Source organism: Mus pahari, chromosome 22 (assembly GCF_900095145.1).
Source record: "Mus pahari chromosome 22, PAHARI_EIJ_v1.1, whole genome shotgun sequence".
Classification (NCBI taxonomy): domain Eukaryota; kingdom Metazoa; phylum Chordata; class Mammalia; order Rodentia; family Muridae; genus Mus; species Mus pahari.
Genome location: NC_034611.1, coordinates 41,181,541 through 41,201,788, shown reverse-complemented (window position 1 = coordinate 41,201,788; position 20,248 = coordinate 41,181,541). Strand labels below are relative to the sequence as shown.

The window sequence follows — 20,248 nt, the reverse complement described above, 5'->3', positions numbered from 1 at the left end:
TCCAGCAATAAACTTATTTATATCACTTTTGTGCAGTTACTTTGTTTTATGGTCATGATCATTATGGCAGTGCAGAAGCATTCACATGGGTTTGTTTTTTCCTGTGTATGAAATTATATCACATCAGGGTTTTGTTTGTAAGTAAACTAGAATCTCATTCTTACAAGCCTTGAGCAAAAACATAATTTTTTTGGGAAGAGTTACAGCATAACAAGTCTTTTCAGAGAGCTATATTTTCAAGGCTTAGTCCCTGTATAATTTAACTCAAAGCTTAAGTACTCATTGATCTAGGAGAAAGTTTCTCCAGAGCAATGCAGAGGAAGAGTGGACATAAAACAAGTCCCAAATGTCCATGACCATTCCACGGTTGGTTTCTATTAGGAGTTTGATGGTACTCTAAGCAGAAAATTAGCAAGTCATGTACAGTTGTGACTGTGGATAAATGCTTTCTACAGTAAGAAGGTAGACCACACCTGTCCATTTAAAACAGTGTCTATTCCAACTGCAGAAGCTTTGGCTCTCTTCACTAGAACTGTATTACTACATGCCTTTAATCCCAGCACTTGGGAGGCAGAGGCAGGNTTCTGAGTTCGAGGCCAGCCTGGTCTACAGAGTGAGTTCCAGGACAGCCAGGGCTACACAGAGAAACCCTGTCTCCAACCCCCCCAAACAAACAAACAAACAAACTGTATTACTGACATTAGATTAAATGTAGCAGGCCAAGTAGAAATGCTGGTTATCAACCTTAACACATTATGCTTAATCAAGCTCACATTGTTGACTCAAATCAGCTAAACTGCTTTGTTTATATGCAGATACACGGGAGCCAAAACTCCATCTCAAATTACGGCTTAATACTGGCTGACACTTCACAAAAACCTGACTACAGTGCCTACCAGTGATTGCTCTCTTCCACACTGGTGGAGCTTGAGCACTAGAGGCCTTCAAAGCCCACCTACATAGTGATCCGCCAACAAGAACACACCTCCCACGGCTACTTCCCAGGGCCAGGCATATTCAAACCACAAGGTTCCAGGGAGCACCTGAGAGAGCAGGCCGGCTCTCCTGTGCAGCACAGCAGAGCTGACACTGGGGGGAGTCAGCCCCAAGGGCGAGAATGTAGGAGGAGCTCTCCCACCACTTGCCTGCTATGAGCTGGTGTGGGTGCAGGGGTGGTGCCTGCTCCTTTGCCACTTGAAGCAGCTGAGACAGCTGGCCCTGCACCTCCCATGGGAAGTACAGCTGTGCCTGTCCTGGTGCCGGGGGCACCGATGGGCCTGGGCAAGAGTGATTTGAGCACTGGTCCCATTGGGTGTGATGCCTCCCTTCCCTCCTTTCCCTTTGCCACCTGCAGTGGTTGATAGAGCTGGCCCTGCCCCCTCACTGACTATAGCACTATGGAGAGCAGTCTCCGCACCTCACCAAGGCAACGCAGTGGAAATGGTTCTGATGGCAGAGGTAAGGGTGAGTCAGCCTCCGGGGTGTGAGAGCAGGAGAGCTAGCCCAGGTCCTTACAGGCTGCAACATTTGGGAGAGCTGGCTTCTGGAGGCATGGGGATGGGTGAGCTGGCATTAGAGCAGGAGAGCTGACCTGCTGTCTGCTGATGGTGGCATTGGATGGTCTAGCAGAGCAGTACTGGAGAGCCTGGTCTGGTGTGGATAAGGAAGAGCCAGCACACTGACCAGATAGGCCACCACCCAGGCCCAGATCCAGAGCTGAGATGGCCCACTCCAAAATCTGTATTGTCTGCAAACAGGACGTATGAAAGGGCAGACCTTGCTGATCCAAAGCTGCAGGAACTCTGTGACACAGGGCAACAAAAGGATAATTGGGAGAATGTGGGTCCGTGTTTTGCCCCTCTGCTGGGCAGGCTGAATGTAGAGCGCTAGACTGTGTTTACTGTTGTCAAGTGTTGGGCTCGAGTGAAGCACCAAGAAGCCACTAAGGGGGTGGGAAAACGTAGGCTAGGATGTGGGAGGCTGAAGCTGGGCTTCCCTGACTCCTGGGAATCCAGTTGTCGTTGGAAAATTGCACAGCAGAGTTGAAAATGAGGGTCAAAAGTCCTGGGCCTGTGATCAGGAACACGGGACCTGAGGTTCCCAAACTCCTGGATATCAAGGTGCTGCTGGGTGGAGGGGTGTTGGGAATAGAGTTGGGGGCCCGTGGGCTGAGGACAGCGATGATCCCAGAGCCAGGGGGAATGGGGAACTCTGGCTTAGTTCATTTGCAGTTGTCCTTAGCTTAGCAGTGGTTGTCTGGGAGCACAGTGGGGCCCTTCTGTGGGAGACTTAGGCTGTGGCTCTGTAGGCAAAGGCCTTTTTCATGATCCCCCACAGTGGTTCTCAATGGAAGAGATAGTTCTTGCTTCCAAACTGTTCATCGATTGTTCTTCGTGGAAAATGGGTACATACCACCTTCTCAGGGTGGACCAGAGATTAAGTACCTTTGCAGGAAGGAATGCCCAGTAAGGGAAGCTCATTGGCTAAACCCTCAGGGTCTCTAGATACTTCATTATCATGGAGAACTCCGCGCTGGGCTACGTGACCAATGTGGGGAATGTGGTCATGTGTTCCAGGCCAGGAATCTAGTAGGGCACAGGGAGACAGCTACCATCTCGGTGGGTGCCATTGGTGCCAGGTCTCGGACCTACTCAACCCTACCAAGTTTCCTGGCTTGACTCACTGTCCACAGGAGAAGACCCAATGAGGATCCAATAGTGACGGTGTCACAGAAGCCAGAGGCCTCAAACCAGACCAATGACTCATTGCAATGAACATTTGCTGGTGAAGCTGTGTGGACAGAAGGATATACTGTGGGACACATGGTGACATACTATAGCTTCCATGAGACGTTTTCTATGCCTTTTGTTGTGGTTGTTGTGTGTTTTTTATTTTGGAGGGGAGGTTACAAGGGGATGGGGAGATGAGTGGGATTGGGGTACATGATGTGAAACTCAAAAAGAATCAAAAAAAAAAAAAAAGGTAAAAAAGTATATTCTGGTGACGATGGAGCACACTTTTAATCTCACCACTCAGGAGGCAGAGGCAGGTGGATCTCTGTGAGGGTCAACCTGGTCTACAGAGTGAGTTTCAGGACAGCCAGGGCTACACAGAGAAACCCTGTCTCAAAAACAACCCTCCCCCACAAAAAACAAACCAAAACCAAAACATACACACTACTATACACACTCTGGGACAGAATAATGCTTTAAATTCTGTTCTGAGCAGTAAGGCATCTGATAACAAACACAACTCATTTGCATAAAAACATTTATCTAGAAACTACATTCTACATACAGGCGTAATTCCAAGAAGTTTCATTCCATTGGCTAAGACAGAACGGACAGCTTTGAAAAGGTGAAGTCTGGCCTATAAAATAAAGAATGATTAAATGCTCAATAATATGTCAGCAATAAGCAAAACAGAATGGTTTTAGAAGTAATTCTACTTTAAAGAAGCAGCACTGCTTGACAGTCCTGTGCACACCCTGGCATCTCCTGCAGAAAGAGCAGGGCAGAGAGGATATGCAGTGGAGAGGCTGAGTTTGTCACTCGAGCAGCCGGTGGGAGATGTATTCGATAGTCTGCTGTTTGGGGAATACTGATAATAACACTGATATTACAGCCCCAGTCTATCCATTACCTAAGTCAGAAACTATACTGTTGTAAACAACAGGAGATAGGTCAGAAAAATTCCTAAGGCTTAGTACTAACATTTTATAATATTAGGTTCAGCTGTCACATGGTTACATAGAGGACATTCAATTTCACATACCCCAGCCACATCAGGAGGACTGTCTTTCACTTGGAGTGTTTTATGTGCCACAGCTGCAAGGTGACTGAAATAAGCAAGAGAGAAGTCACAATGAGGATCAACAGGAACTTTCTGTCCCAGGAATCCTAACCCAACACTTTAAAGCCCAGAGTCACTAAAGCTATCTGAAGTTTGAATCAAATGCATTTGCTTGTCTGTAATTCAGCAAAACACTAGCGCGACAGATTTGAATTTTGCATCTACCAAACTGCAAGTCTTTTAAGATTGTGATCCCACTGTTTTACAGATGCATGCTTTTCTAACAAGTAGTACTTCCTTATGTAGACAGCTCTTACAAATATAATATGGCGTGCCCTTTCCCCTGTGTCAACTGAGGGGATAGAAACTAGTTATTCATTCAGTGCACACACACTGGGCACTCCTTGAAGCAATCTTCTGTGAAGGCATGGCAGCAGTGAGCCATGAAATGCACATGATTGTCATTTAATCATTAAGGCTCACTTTTTGGCTTTGCCTTTATATGTAAGTAGAAAATTAAAAAAAAAAAATCAACCCAAAACAAACACAATCAAACCTACTTAAATCTAGGAGAGTCAGGGGTAGGTCTGTAGTACTTAGGAACAGAAACATAAAGATTAAGTGAATCTTGGGTTGGTCTGGACTACACAGTGAGACCCTTTCTCAAACAACAAAAACCTGGGAGGGAAGGTAAAAAGTATAATTAAGAACAAAATTTCAGTATTCTCTCATTTCAGTAAACAGTGAGTAAAAAACAAAATGTCCTTTCTTTAGATTTACTTCAAGTAAAAGCATTCAAATCACCATGAAATTTCAACCAGTGGCTTTGACTGGCTTCCTAATTCATTCGTTCCCCAAGCTTTATGTGATTCTGTTGTCTCTCTTAGAACAGTAACATCGACCAAGCACCCTGAAAACTGTCTAAGGCCAAAGGCTTGCGCTCATCATTCCTCATCCTTTTAGCCATCAGAGTTGTAGTTTGCTCAGCGCTGGCCCTTCCATGTTTCCCTGGCATGTGCTTCTCCTGACTAGCACCTGCTGCTTCCTCCTGAGAAGATGAGTCCCTCAAAGTGGAGCCGTTTTCTGACAGCACACACGTCCCTTTGCTATAACTTCCTATGCCACTGTCCATTACTATGACACTACTTTATATTACTGAAGAAATAAAATGAAGTCTGGTCGTCAGAGAAGTAACAGTTTCTATAACTTAAAGCAATTTCTAGGGCAGGGGGTTTGCTTATAGGAAACCTTTTGATGAAAGAAAGAAATAGAGGGCCCAGCAGTTAAGAGCACACACTGTCTTCCAGGACCCGAGTTCAGTTCCCAGCACCCATGTCGGGCAGAACACAACTGCCTGTAAGTCCAGCTTCAGAGGATCTGGTGGCCTCCAAAGGACCCACACACATGTAGTGATACCATTTGTATGACAATAGCTCTTATATTCAAAGAGCCTGGAACTTTGGCTGAGCCTTACAGCCAAGTTAAAACACTTGGAAGTCACTTAAAGTCTAGACAGATATCCAGTTGTATATTTACCCTGTTTATTTAACCTGCCTTTAAGAGAACAATTTTACAACCAACCTTACTTGTCTATGACTTCCCAAGTAATTAATTACTTTTTACCAGTCTAAGCTAATGTTAAGTTATGCATTCATTTTAAATGACGCATGCTTCCATGTCCCCGACCCAGAGAGCAATGCAGGCTGGAGACAGCAGATATGACAAAGGAGACTTTATATAATAAATATCCACAATAAATGCTGGAAAGAACATAGAGATATTTCTCGAGAATGCTGTTTGCAGAGCTGCTTGCTATTCTGAGTGCCTCTGGCCAGCTGGAGTCAGGTAATGTTCCCTCCCGTGGAAAACTCGCTTAAAGACTTCCTTAAAGTATCTTATATTTCTTTCCCATGTGATGCTTTCTCTTCTGTTCAGTAGACAGCAAAGCCCTTTATTAGAGACAGACCGGACAACATTCAGACAGGCCCCGGTGCAGACTCCTGCAGGAGAACAGTTTATGGGTAGGCTGAGTTTACAGTAACTCACAAGTCACAGCTAGACGCTGCGGTGGAGGAGGCACAGTGAGAAAAGCTCCGGCTCACTCCTGGGTAACCCTCCAAGGGGAGGACTTTCATTTCTTCCCTCAATGTAGCACCTGTCCATATTGGTGACTGAGTTTATCATCAAGGTGAACATGCATGCATGCCTGTGCATGAGCGTGTACACACACACACGCACACACACACGAATAAAAATAAATCTTAAAAATATTTTTAAAAGAAAATAGGGAGATTAGAGCCTTACCTTAGAGTTAGGAGGTAACTGACGATGTGCTTCGGCTGTAGGTCCTGAGATGACATATAGAGCACCTCATCGAACCTAAAAGACGAAGGGCACAGGCTGCTGCACACTGGCTATGTGAAGCTAACCTTAGCTTGAGTGTTAAGCATGTAAAAAAAAAAAAGACCTGGGAAAATGCGCATTTCTCTTTCATATTGTAGCAATACACTTTGTGATAATATGTTTAAGACTAGGATTAACCTTGACCACCGCTTGACCGGTGCCCTCAAAAGGCAGATTCCTTCTGGGCTTACCTAGAGGTGGGAGGTAGCCTGGGAACCGAGGACTCTAGAAATCAACAAGGCTCTTAATTTAGTTAAGACTTGGTAATAACAGACTTTCATACCTGAGCAGATGCTGGAGAAGTGAAACAGACTGTGGCTCGTGTAAGCAAGCGACATTGAAGTCACTGAGATACCCACATCCGAAAGTCTCTTCCAAACTGTTACCGGAGTTCAAAGAGATGTGCAAGGATCAGTCAGTTACTCAGGGCTCATGGCGCATGTGATGACTCCTAGCTTGGGAAATTTTGAGAAAATCCTCATTTTCTCAAATGTTTTCAGTGTCTCTTAAAATGTAGGTGACAGGCTATTCTTTGGCAGAATTACTGAGGATGAAGTAAGGCCATGTGAAAGTGTTTCTTTTTCTTTCTTTTTTTTTTTTTTTTTTTGGTTTTTTTGAGACAGGGTTTCTCTGTGTAGCCCTGGCTGTCCTGGAACTCACTTTGTAGACCAAACTGGCCTCGAACTCAGAAATCTGCCTGCCTCTGCCTTCCAAGTGCTGGGATTAAAGGCGTGTGCCACCACTGCCCAGCGAAAGTGTTTCTTATGATGGGTGTTTTATACTATAAATGAATGTTTAACAACAAGAGGGCTGCTATGTTTTGCCCAAATTTGAGTAAGAACTGTTAGACAAGAGGGCCAACCACTGGTCTTAGAACCACACCAGGCCCCACCTCCAGCCCCATCTTACCTACAGAGGCGGGCATGGGTGTACTGCAGGAAGACTCCAGTGTCCCCACGACTCTGGAAAACACGATCCCAACTGAACTGATAGTCGGATAAGAGCATGCCTCTGAAGTCCTAGAATGAGAGTACATTGTTACCCTGGGTTTTGCTACACAGCACACACAAAGGTCTCAGAGGAAGTTGTCCTAACGTACTTGGATGATGAGAGCGGCAAGCCCCACCCTCTCTGCAGTCTCCTGAGGATTTTCCAATTTTTTTGTTGCTGAAAACAGATAAGGGAAGATATTTTAAACATGCACCATATTGTTCAAGAATAATGAATCAAGTTGAGAGAAAAAAATCTGAAACATACAATCAAAAAATAAGATTATAATGGTTGTTTTACCTTCCTAATTTGGGATAATTTACCTAAATCAGTTCTCCTGTTTACATCAAAGTGAAGAAACATGAACTAATTTGTTTTTCGAAATATCCTTCGTAAGGTATTAGATACACCACAGTTATTTTTCCAACGATAAAGATTAAACAGTTATATGAACTTTAGTTATTACATGGATCCAATTTACGACACGAGGACTTGGGCTAGAAGACAGCTTAGTTGGTAAAGAACTTGCCCAACATAGTGTTTGGAATGAGCATGGCCCCCGAGGCTCGCACTGGAATGTTTGGTCCCCAGTTGGTGGTACTGCTTAGAGAGGGTTAGTTCATCTTTGAAGGGACTGAGTCACCGAGGGGTGGACTTTGAGGTTCCAAGTCATTCAGTTTCTCTCTGCCTTTTGTTTGTGGATCTCAAGTTACTGTTCCAGTGTCACCTTTGCCTGTCTGCTGCCATATTCCCCATGTGACGGTCATAGCTTTAACCGTCTGGAGCCCTGAGCCCCAGACTAAACGCTTTCTTTTATACGTTGCTTTGGTTATGGTGACTTAGTGCAGCAATAGAAAACTATGACAGCTCGGAAAGCACTAGGGCCTGAATATGAACCAGAAGCTGAGTGTGGTGGTGCATGCGTGTAACCCGTGCTGGGGAGGCTCAAGGGCCTGCCAGCGGAGCCAATGAGAGGTCCTGTGTGTGTTTTATAAAAAGTGGACAGCAGCTGAGAACTCCTCTTGCCTCAGCATGAATGTATGTACACGTACACTTGCATACATGCAGACATATAAAAAACGATGCGCCGGGAGTGGTGGCGCACGTCTTTAATCCCAGCACTTGGGAGGCAGAGGCAGGCGGATTTCTGAGTTCGAGGCCAGCCCGGTCTACAGAGTGAGTTCCAGGACAGCCAAGGCTACACAGAGAAACTCTGTCTTGAAAAACCAAAACAACAACAACAACAACAAAAATGATGCAAACAGTTCACCGGATGACTCTGACAAAGCTGTTCATGGAAGGAAGACTAACGTTATATTAACAATCAACTGGACTACACGTCAAAGTCATGGAAGGGGAAGTCCATGAAAGCATGCAGTTGGTAAGGAGGATTTACTCTTAATGGAAGCCATGTTCTGTAGCATCCTTGATTGAACCTCATTTAAGACATCTTCCAGAAAAGTAACATCTCCTCTTCGAGTCTTCATTCCCTTTACTATCCCGAAGGGTACATGCTGGCACCTGAAAAGGACAGGCATTCATTAACAAAAGCTAAAAAACTGCTAATGATGTGAATATACCTTAGTACATTTTCAGAAAATAATTCAAACTTTTAACCTTTGTAGTAGAGGTTTAAAAAATTACCAAACAAATACGATGCAGCCAGAAATGGCATACATGGTGGCGATTCAAGCATTTGGAAGATGGAAGCAGGAAGGTTAGGGGTTCAAGGCTAGCCTTTGCAGGGGGTCCTGTTTCAATCAAAAATTATATATATATAAAATAAAAATATAATTGTCTCACTAGTCAGGCTCTGGCTGTTCTGGAACTCACTATATAGACCAGGCTGGTCACAAACTCACAGAGTTCCTCCTGACTCTGCCTCCTGAGTGCTGTGCCACCATTTATTAACTTTTAGAGACCTCTTTTTTTCAGTTTCAGAGTTCATTTTTTTGCTTTGGTTGTTTTCTTGATTTTTTTTTTTAAAGGTCTTATACATTCTAGATAGTATTCCTCTATCATGCATGGCTGGCAAAAATTTCTCCCACTCTGTACACTTTCTTTACTTAACTGTTTCCTTTAATGTACACATGCTTAATTTTATGAGGTTCCATTTGTTAAATGTTATCCTTATTTCCTGAATGACTGAAGTGCTATTTAGAAAGTCCTTTTATTTGCCTTAAATCTAATTTAAAATTTAAATCTTAAATAGTTTCTCTACTTTTTCTTCTAACAATTTTAAATCTTACTTAAAGGTCTAGGATCCATTTAGAATTGATTTTTGTGTACTGTGTGGGACATGACTACTTTCATTATCCTACCTGTAGATATCCACAATATTTATAATAAGTGAGATAACACAGGCTCAGAAAAACAAACACTACTATGTTCTCTCCCGACTTCTAATGTTTACATGTGTGCATTTTCTAGAAGTCAGTTATGTGTAGAGGCTGGGAAGGGACCCATGAGAGTCCTGGAAAGGGGTAGTGGCAGGGACAGTAAAACACATCTGCTATGAAAGTGACAAGAGGAAGAGTAGGGGCGGAGAATTTAAGTGGGGGAGAATTGAGGGAGAGGGACATCCAAACCTAAGGACGTATGAGAAAACTACATGTAAACCAATCACTTTGTAAGCTAATTAGAAAATAAAATCATTTTAAAAGTTTGAATGGCAGTACTCTATGTGGATGCATAAAACTGTTCTTAGAGCCATAAGTTCATTAAAAAATCTCAGTGCCAGGATGGAAGCTGCCTTATGACTTATTATTCAGGAAAGCTCCTTGGGCCCCTAAACCGATACAAACTCCTTGGTTGCCCAGCAGTCTTGGGTAAGATATACTATGCATCAGTTACAGGACGTTGAGAAGTCATGCTGGAACGGGACTGGAAGTTTCCTCCCTGCTGGCTAGCTTTCCTAACACCAGAGGATGCCATAGGCTGGGAGAGAGGAGTAATCAGTAACCTTACTCACCTGTGGACCTTGCATGCTACACTGCTGGCTTGCCAGGCAAGACGTGCCCATTGGTGTACGCTGGCATGACTGTAACTGGGGTAACTAACTGCTTCCTGAGTTGACTCGAGTCCCACTCCACAGAGGGGAATTCATCACTGCTAATGTATACATAGCTAGAGCTAACAGCATGGGTGGTTAAGCCTTAATGAAGAAACTACTAGGGTGGTTTTGACAACTGGAACTACTCATGAAAGTACCTTTTAAGTGTTGTCAGCTTTGGTCAGAGCAACTTCTTTACCCAGTGGGCAACAGTGAATTCAGAGTAACAACAGGGTGGCTGCTGAATGCTGAGTCCTAAGGGTCACCTAAATCACCCTCCAAGGTTCAGTGAACATTCTGGAACGAGGGTGGGTGGTGTGGGCGGGCAGGAAAAATATGACTCAAAGGAAGTAGGAGAGTGTTGTAGAACAATGTCTTTTAGGTATGGCAGGGACAATACATTAATGACCTCACAATAACTGTGAACCTGCCAGTCTACCCTGCCTCTCCATCCCCCATTAAAACACTCCCTCTTGGAGAGGGGTTTATGAGGCCCTACACACCTTCCTAAGGACAAACAGGCAGTGACTAGTTGAAGGGAGAGAGATTTTTGTCAGTACTATTGCCCCCAAAAGGTCATCCACGCACCTATCAATAACACACCACCCAGGAACTTTAAGCAACCTAACAAATCACTGGCAAATAAATAGGAAGACTCACGGGAAGGGGCCGATGGGAGTGGAAGAAGAGGGGCCCAGTGGGAATATGATAAAATACAATATGCATACATGCATTCAGATATCATTATATATAACTAACAAATTGTAAATTAAAAAAAACACAAACAAAAAATAAGATGCAGGTTTTCGCTCCGCCAAAGTTTCGTTTTACTGAGAAAATAGTTTGTGATTAAATTATGAGTCGCCTTTATAAGGAAGAAGAAATGCATATTAATAACTGAAAACCAAAATACCGACAGCAGACATCAAGATATAAAATGATTAAATACATTTATCAAGATGTAAATTAACACAAAATCAATCTGTCTTTCTATACCAACATCCTGAAAAGAGAACTGAACATAAATTACTGTAATTATGCTCTGAGGATTGGTGACATAAGGAGTTAGTGGCCTTGGTCGGCAAGAAAGAACAACAAGGATCCTACCTTTCCGCCCAGTCATATCCCATGATCTTTAACATTTGGAACACTTGCTGGAAATGCCTTCTTTGTCCTTTGTCTGCCTTAGAAAAAAAATTAAATTTAAACAAAACAAAACAAAGACAAATTAGCAAACAAAAGTAGGCTGGTCCTAAATAAAGTTAACATCATTATTAGACTGAAGTCATTGTCAATATGTTTTAAATAAACACAGTAGGGCTGGTGAGATGGCTCAGCAGGTAAGAGCACTGACTGCTCTTCTGAAGGTCCTGAGTTCAAATCCCAGCAACCACATGGTGGCTCACAACCATCCGTAATGAGATCTGATGCCCTCTTATGGAGTGTCTGAAGACAGCTACAGTGTACTTACATATAATAAATAAATAAATCTTTAAAAAAAAAAAAAAACACAGTAGATGCTGGAGAAATGACTTAGTGCTTAAGGGTACTTGCTAGCTGCTCTTCCAGAGACCCAAGTTTGGTTCCCAGCATCCACACTGGGCAGCTCACAACTCCAGCTAAAGAGGATCTGATGCCCTTTTCTACCCTGGGGGTACACACATGCACCATTCACACCCTTGCACACATGCACAGGTGCACACTCACACACAAACACAAACTCTCATTCTCTCTCTCATACACATAAATAAAAGCTAAAATAAATCTTTAAAATAAGCACACTGTAAGAGTATCAAGGTTGAATGGGAAAATAAGGTCTCAACACCTTAACTCAGGAGGACACATGGACCCTGACTCTCAGAGTGTTCTATTTCATTTCCTTCTCCCTCAGGGGTTAGGATTTCTATTTCCACAAGACCAAAGCTAAGCTGCAACAAGATGGTGGTAACTTCTTAGTCTAGAGGGAGGCAGCACATGCAAAGGCAGAAGGTATTAGAAACCCAGTTAGCAATAAGAAGAACCAACTCGAAATACAAGGGCTTGGTTGGATCTCAAGGGCAGTCAATATGCTGGGTGAAACAAGAATCTCAGGCAGACAGTTCCATACTGCATGATTCTATGTACACACCACCCTCAAAGTGACAATATTTATAATGAAAGTGAGGGTTGGAGGAGACAATGATTGACTGGTGGATCACCAACGAGTCTGTTTTGTTACAGAGCAGTTCCATGTTCTAATGTGGTCATGGTGACACAGATCTGTACATGTGATTCAGTTCCATAAAACTAACCTATAGACAATGCATGAAAACCTCATGAGATTTGTTCATTTCTACAAATGCCCATCTGATTTGACATGGCACGTCATGTATGTGCAGAAGGGTGCTGGTGAAGGGTGCACAGAAACACTGCTAGCCTGAAATTTCTTGTCTTTAAGGTATTACAAGAATTTTAATGTTCTTTTAAAAACATAATTCTAACATATGCTTTATTTTATGTATATTAAATAACACTATAATATTATGAGGTGATAGTTTTTAAATTTTACTTAAAATTTTAAAAAGATTTGTTTATTTATGTACCTGAGTGTCTTGCCTTCATATAAGTCTGTATAGTACATGTGTGCAGCGCCCGGCCAAACATTATGCTGAGCTGTTTCTCTAGTCACTTGATGCAATTTTAAACAGAAGAGGAAAATTTCCAGGTTGCTAATTCTTCCACACAAAACAAATTACAATAATATTTTTTCTAAGTGTATCAATAGAACAAGCACAACTGTCTTGCAATAACTCATATATAGTAATTTCACATAATCACCTTCTTAATTTTGGTAAATTCTTTCACTATGAAACAATGTAAATGATTTTTTTTAGTCTTTTTAAGAATAAGTTTAAAAAAGAATTCACGGGCTGGTGAGATGGCTCAGCAGGTAAGAGCACCCGACTGCTCTTCTGAAGGTCCAGAGTTCAAATCCCAGTAACCACATGGTGGCTCACAACCATCCGTAACGAGGTCTGGCGCCCTCTTCTGGAGTGTCTGAAGACAGATACAGTGTACTTACATATAATAAATAAATACATCTTTAAAAAAAAAAAAAAGAATTCACTCTTAATCAACTTAGTATTTATTTTATGTAGTTTGACAAAATTGTTTTTTGTAATTTTTTTCAACATATTTTCCTTTTTTCTGTGTGTGTGGGCACATATGTGAGCGGGCATTGTGTCAGGATTCACATGGAGAAGTCAGAGGAGAAGTGTGCAGTCCACTCTCTCTGTCATTGCCTGGGTTTTAGGAATTGAACTGACATCATCAGGCAGCCAAGGCAAGTAAGCACCTGACCCACTGCGCCATCTCCTGGCCCTGGTTTCCTACTTCTATCTCTCTCTAGTTTCATGAAGTAGGTTTTGTATTGTGATTACTTACAACATAAATCATTGTGTCAAAATTGTACTTGTCCATGCGATGTATAGCAGCTGCAAGGTCCCTGGGGACAAAGGGGAGGGGATATAATTACTTTTATTTACTTGATAACAGTAACTAAAATCTATATAATTCTGTAGCCTAGAGCATATAAATTATCCTTGTAGCCAGTATACTTTGGTAATAAGTAATAACAAAATTAGACTTGAAAAATAAATTCAAGGTCTTGGGAGATGTAATTTAAAAATCAACTAAAAATAAACAAAGGGGGAGAAAAGTAAGCATTAAATTGTATCTTATAGGTGTTTTATAATTAACCAAGCCTCTCCTGAAAAGAAACATTGAATTGTTACATTTCTGCAATATACTTTCTCAAATAACACAGTAACAAAGTAAATGACAAAAAAGTCAAAGAAGTACTTGCTTTGTAGTTTGTTTTATTAAAAACTTTCAAACTCCTGGATCACGCAGCAGTGGTAACTTCTGCATTTATAAAGCTCTTAAGTCCTTGGATTGCTCAGTGGTTAAGACTGCACATACTATTCTATGTATGTAGTGGATCCAAGTTCAGCTCTCAGCACAAGAAAGGCAGCTCTATCTATCCATCTATCCATCTATCCATCTATCCATCTATCCATCTATCTATCTATCTATCTATCTATCTATCTATCTATCTATCTATCTATCTATCTATCTATCGTATTTATTCCTTCACAGGACAATGAGGTTTGGCAGTTACATGCCTGTAGAATGGTCTTTCATACATGAGATCATCATTGAACCCTGGCTTGGTTGTTTTTTAGAATATATTCCCTGACAATGTGCACTTATTAAAAACACTCAACATATGGTTATGAAGGAACATAGAACGATTTGTTCTGCTGTAAACAGATCTTGATATTGAATAAAATGTGAATATAGAGTCCCAGTTTTCTCATATTAAATCTTTCTGGGATTGCAACGGTCAATAACTAGAAATGCAGTAAATATTCTTAAAATATTCAAGTAATAGGTTTCTATTTTGCAACTAGGACTTTTCGTAATGGTTGTGAGGATAAGCTGGTAACCTGCATGGATTTTAGGATCTTAGGCGTGTGAAGTCACACGTGGATGTGCTCATCTTCTCGATGCTACGAACCTGGTTGCATAGAGAGAGGTTCCATCACTTCGCATCACAGTGCAGACAGAAGAGAGGTCACCAGTCCCAGAGAGGTCTACTACAACATTTCCCTTTCTAGAAAATGAAAGAGGCAAACGCTAAGTCAACCCATTAATTCTACTTTGGGGGTAGAACATATATATATAGCATTTTTGGCAAAGCAGAGGCTATTTTTATTGCTCACAGAACAGTAAGTAGCGTCAGCTCAAGCTATAAGCAACAGTAGTCAAAACCACCAAGTTGGCTGGAGGTGGTGAAAATGAAAACGCCAACGACAGTTGCTCATGTGTGGTAGGATGCTCACATCATAGCTGAGAATGTGAGGTGCTAGGTACATCGTTCATTCTCACCACAGCGATGCGCACTGGTGCACCTGCCCTGGATGGTCCACAATGCACATAGGGATACAGCATGAAAACATGAAATTGTCGTTTGTCGAGTCTCTCCAAAGGAAAGGGTTCTACTACATGCCAGGCAACACTGCCAACAAGGATGTGAGACCATTATCTGACTTTACACTGTTTTTCCTGCTATTCCCTGATTTCTCTGCCTCACTCATTGAAAGCCTGTTACAGCATACCTATTTTCATAAGTTGCCTTAAATACTTTTGAAGGTAACATAAGCCACAAAGGTGTTCTACTTCCTGTCTTCACATGATCAATTTTTGTAACCTGAGACAGGCCATATTGTCTTCATACTTCATACTGTAACAGGTGCCTCCCTTACTCCTGTGATCTGAGAATTTTGGCTATGAAAATGCTATACAGCATGTGATAAAGCATCTCATTATTTGACATATTGTTCAGACCATCCTTGAACTAATGACTCTTCCATCTTGGCCTCCTGCATATAGATTATAGACATGTTTCCCCATGCACAACGTGGAAAAGTACTTTTTTGGCTACAGAGTCTCACCATGTGGCCCTGACTGTCTGTCATGGAACTCAGAATCTCCTGATTCTGCTTCCCAAGTGCTGAGAGGAAAGATCTGCCCCTGGCAAGAGAGGAGAAATGGCAATGCAGCTCAGAGACTATATTATTGTCACACATAAGCTGACTAATGCCAGCACACACAGCGCCTCGGGCTGGGCAAGGTGGCGCCCACCTTTAGTCCCGACAATTGAGAGGCAGAAGCAGGTGGATCTCTGAGTCTGAGGCCAGCTTGGTCTACAGTGAGTTCCAGGGCAGATAGCGAGTCATAATCTTAAAGAAAAAGGAAGAAGGAATAGTAACTCAATCATACTCTGTTTTCTGTAGAAGTCCTTTGCTGTCAAGCAACTTTAAGACATCTTGAGATTTTTCACGATAAAATGATTCTCCTGAATATTCATCAAAGTATATTCCAAGACGCTAAGATTTAGAAATACAAGAAAAATGTTAGTTATATTGTTTTACACTAAGACAAAATTAAAGATGTTTTACCAACTGTCACAAAAATCAGAAAAATAAAAGTTAAACTTCCTAATGACTCACACACACACCATACTGGCCATGTATCTGGTGTTCACTCTGGCAGCCACTGGTATTTATGGCTTTGTAAACAGAAGCTGATAGCATTGAGCATTTACTCTGCTATTCCCTATAGGTGCTCACGTACCCAGAAGCACCTGCTGGGCCCTGTGCAACTTAGGATGGGTACAGAACCAGAAGTCTGCATGATACAGTAGAGCCCTAAAAGGATGTCCGTCATGCTCCTCTAGCCCACTAGCTCCACTTCCGTGCAGCTGCTCACTGTACCCATGTACTCCAGAGCCCCCTTTGCAGCATCCAGTACTATCTCACAAGTTAAGTTCCTTGAGAGAGTAAGGGCACTGCTCTGGGTTGTTTTGCATTTTAGCTCTCTACCCCAAGAATGCCATTCCACTGAATTTTCAACTAAACTAGAATCTATGCTTAAGTAAGAGCTTGCGCAGCAGGCTGTAAGCTGCAGCACGAGCCGAGCGACCCAGGAAAGGGAGCATAGAGACTGCAGGGTACCTTGTAAACCTGGGTGTACTCTTCAATGCTCAAGTCCCGGAATCTCTGCCACAGTGACAGTGCCTGCGTGTCACCCATTTCTAGTCGGTGGAAGAACTCGTGTGCCAATTTTGTTACATTTTTATCCTCTGTCGCTTCTTTATTAACTTGTACATAAACCTAAAAGTATATTAAATACATTATTATATGCTGTTACCTCCACAGACAAGAAACCAAACATAATAAATACTGAGTCCCCAAGGAAAGTTAAGCAAGAGGCCACATGGCAAAGAGTCTTTCTCATCTCTATCATTAAGCTGACAGTTTGGGATCTTTTTTCCTTTGTTTAAATCATCTTACCCCTTTTGAAAGTTCATGGGAAAGGCTAATCAAAGTAGCGTGGCTTAACCCAATAAATAAAAGACGAATGGAAGATTTCACAGCTACTTACACATGATTGTTTATTGTTTGTTTTTATATATATTCCAACTGCACTTTCCCTGCCCCTCCCTCATCTGTCTCTCTCCCCCCACTACCAACATCCATTCCTCTCCACATGTCCCAGATTCAGGACTTCTGCTTCAGGTTTTTGACCCATGTCATTTAACCAAGGCCATCTGTGTGACTGCCGTACTGGAATAATCTACTAAGCGCTGGTTCAGAGTGTATGAGTAGGTACACACCTGAGGGCGATGACTCTCTGGTCCCTGATTTATCAATAGCAAAGAGCTGAGCAGTGGGGGATGGGGATTCAGGAGCCCACCCTACCACCCCTGTGCACCCCAGCCCATTCTTGTGCACAAGTGGTTCAGGAGCTACTTTTAATGAAATGATTTAAAGCTATTCTTTTAATCTACAAAAGACCAGCAAAACAGGTAATGATGGCAAACAGAAATACTTCTTAGAAAGCTTAACTACACTCCAGTTTGAACTCTTAAGCATTATGTGGAATATTAGTTTAGGGGATTTTAGCACAATCCAATGTTGGTTTAGTTCTATATCCAACTAGAAAGGGGTTGATGGTTTACGAAGGGGTCACTTCTAGTGCAGTTTAAATCTTTTTTTTGTTTTCCATACCCACAACATACTATTAATACATAACAATAAATATAAATAGCATAGTTCAATTAAGGTTGCAGTTACACATAGAGACTACAAGGATTTTTCCTAAAAGCTGTAAATAATTCACTCCCACCTTGAAACAGGAATGACTCCAGAAGGCTGCTAAAGTGACTCTATACAAAGATAATAGAAGTTGCTAAAAACGCTACAAACAATGAGGCTTCTAAACATTTACACAGTATCAGATCATCACAGCAACATTTACACAGAAACCGATTTTACTGTTGCCACAGACAAAAGGGAGATGTGACAAGGAGCCTTGAATCCCAGCACCCAAAGGCAAAAGCAAGCAGACATGAACGAACAAATGCTATTAATACACCAATACAGGAACAGACAGATATATCCACGAGTGGTCTCAGACTGTCACTTCGAGTCACACACACCTCATGATGTATACACATAATGTACAAACAAATGTACACAGAATGATGCTCATTTTCAGACTGTATTCACTTCAGGTCTGGCTTAACAGAACAATCAGTCTCCAGTTCCATTCCATTTTCTGAAAATGATGTAACTCATTACTTAAGACTGAATAATGTTCTACTGGGGACACACACACACACACACACACACACACACACACACACACTGATTGATCTACTAGGCATATACGCTTAAATATGATACTAGGAAAGAAGTGGGATTACCTATGAACAGAAAAGGATCTACTAAGAGGAGGGAACAAGACGCACCAGGAAAAAAAGGACAAATACAGTATGCTTTCTCTCATGCAGAACGCAAGGCCGGAAGCACAAAGGGGGTCATTTTACTTTAATAAAAATAAAACAAGTAGGGCTGGAGAGATGGCTCAGCGGTTAAGAGCGCTGACTGCTCTTCCGAAGGTCCTAAGTTCAAATCCCAGCAACCACATGGTGGCTCACAACCATCCGTAACAAGATCTGACTCCCTCTTCTGGTGTGTCTGAAGACAGCTACAGCGTACTTACATATAACAATAAAATCTTTAAAATAAATAAATAAATAAACAAAACAAGTAATCTGTTGTACAGTCAATCTATTGATGTGAATGTTTCAAGAAAAAACTATTAGAAATATTTTCCTAAAAAATATATATCAAAATGAAACAAAAACCCTTTCTACATTTTAAAGTATCTGTTAAGTGGTGATAAAAAAAATCACTATTTGTATATATACAAATATTTTATGAAAGTATATAATATAGAAGTATTACTATTTTACAATTTGCCTATAAATAACTGTAAAACTGTAATTGTCAACAGTTTAGAATTAGTTTATTTTCATTCATACATGTAATATAATTCTGAAATTTAAATTTAAAATTAATATAAATCCTTTATTTTAGAAAGTATGAATTTCAGAGACAGGTTTTTTTTAGATACATTTACATTCCAGAGAATAAAAAAGAAAATTTAAATTGTGGTTGCCAGTAAGACAATGTGCTGTAGTATAGTGTTTTTGAGAATAAAAGCACAACTTTTCTTCAATCATCAAAATGTAACAATCAGTTGTTTATCTAGTAAAGAACAAACTAAGCATATCCAACTTCCTTAGGAGGGTATTAACCTTCCCGTTCAAGAGTTCTGATGTTGGAATTGCCAAACACCATATGATTTTTGTTTGAAATTCCACTAAGCTCATTATTGCCGCTCTTGGAATGGCCTGCTTTATTATAAAATAGCACAAAATAAGGGAAGTGGAAACACTTTTGCATCCCAATCCTTTAAAATATGTCACTGGACCCATTAGTCACGTGGGCACAGTTAAGTTCTTGGTGCAGGGTTTTTAGTGCCACCCTCGGATCATTTTTAGCAGTGCTGAGTTGTCAAGTTGGCAAAGCCACAGATGATTAGCATAAGGTTGGCATCTTAGACCCACGAACGCATATACTTGTGTCTTCTGTCTCTGAATGCATTTAATGCCTACCTCATTAGAAACCTACAGTTATAATAGGAACAAACAAGCTCACTGTTTGACACTGAGGCCCTGTCATGCCTCAGGGTGTTACTGTTGTTCTTTTAAAGAAATGACAAGAAAACACACACAGCTAACTGATGCTTCTGAGATGAGCCATCAGAAGCCCTGTGAAGTAAATGTGAGCACACTGGGAAGCATCCTAGGCACGTAGTAACTAGAAGTCAGGCACCCTAGGCATGTAGTAACTATAAGTCAGGCATCCTAGGCACGTAGTAACTATAAGTCAGGCATCCTAAGCACGCAGTAACTATGCATCCTAGGCACATAGTAACTAGAAGTCAGGCACCCTAGGCATGCAGTAACTATAAGTCAGGCATCCTAGGCACATAGTAACTATAAGTCAGGCATCCTAGGCACGTAGTAACTATAAGTTAGGCATCCTAGGCACATAG

The 20,248-nt window shown here is 41.6% G+C and overlaps 1 protein-coding gene across 1 annotated transcript in view; it reads right to left on the bottom strand.

The window, feature by feature from the left end:
- Positions 1-3,189: 3,189 nt before the first annotated feature.
- Rars2 (arginyl-tRNA synthetase 2, mitochondrial) overlaps positions 3,190-20,248 on the bottom strand; it is a 45,564-nt gene continuing 28,505 nt past the window's right edge. Inside the window, exons 9-20 of the mRNA XM_021222240.2 lie at positions 16,795-16,953; positions 16,061-16,167; positions 14,796-14,891; positions 13,661-13,721; positions 11,345-11,421; positions 8,582-8,706; positions 7,295-7,362; positions 7,105-7,214; positions 6,479-6,574; positions 6,097-6,171; positions 3,775-3,838; positions 3,190-3,369 (exon numbers count right to left, since the gene is read on the bottom strand). Of these exons, the coding sequence (XP_021077899.1) occupies positions 3,283-3,369; positions 3,775-3,838; positions 6,097-6,171; positions 6,479-6,574; positions 7,105-7,214; positions 7,295-7,362; positions 8,582-8,706; positions 11,345-11,421; positions 13,661-13,721; positions 14,796-14,891; positions 16,061-16,167; positions 16,795-16,953 (1,125 nt within the window). The 3' untranslated portion in view covers positions 3,190-3,282. The remainder of the gene's footprint in view (positions 3,370-3,774; positions 3,839-6,096; positions 6,172-6,478; positions 6,575-7,104; positions 7,215-7,294; positions 7,363-8,581; positions 8,707-11,344; positions 11,422-13,660; positions 13,722-14,795; positions 14,892-16,060; positions 16,168-16,794; positions 16,954-20,248) is intronic.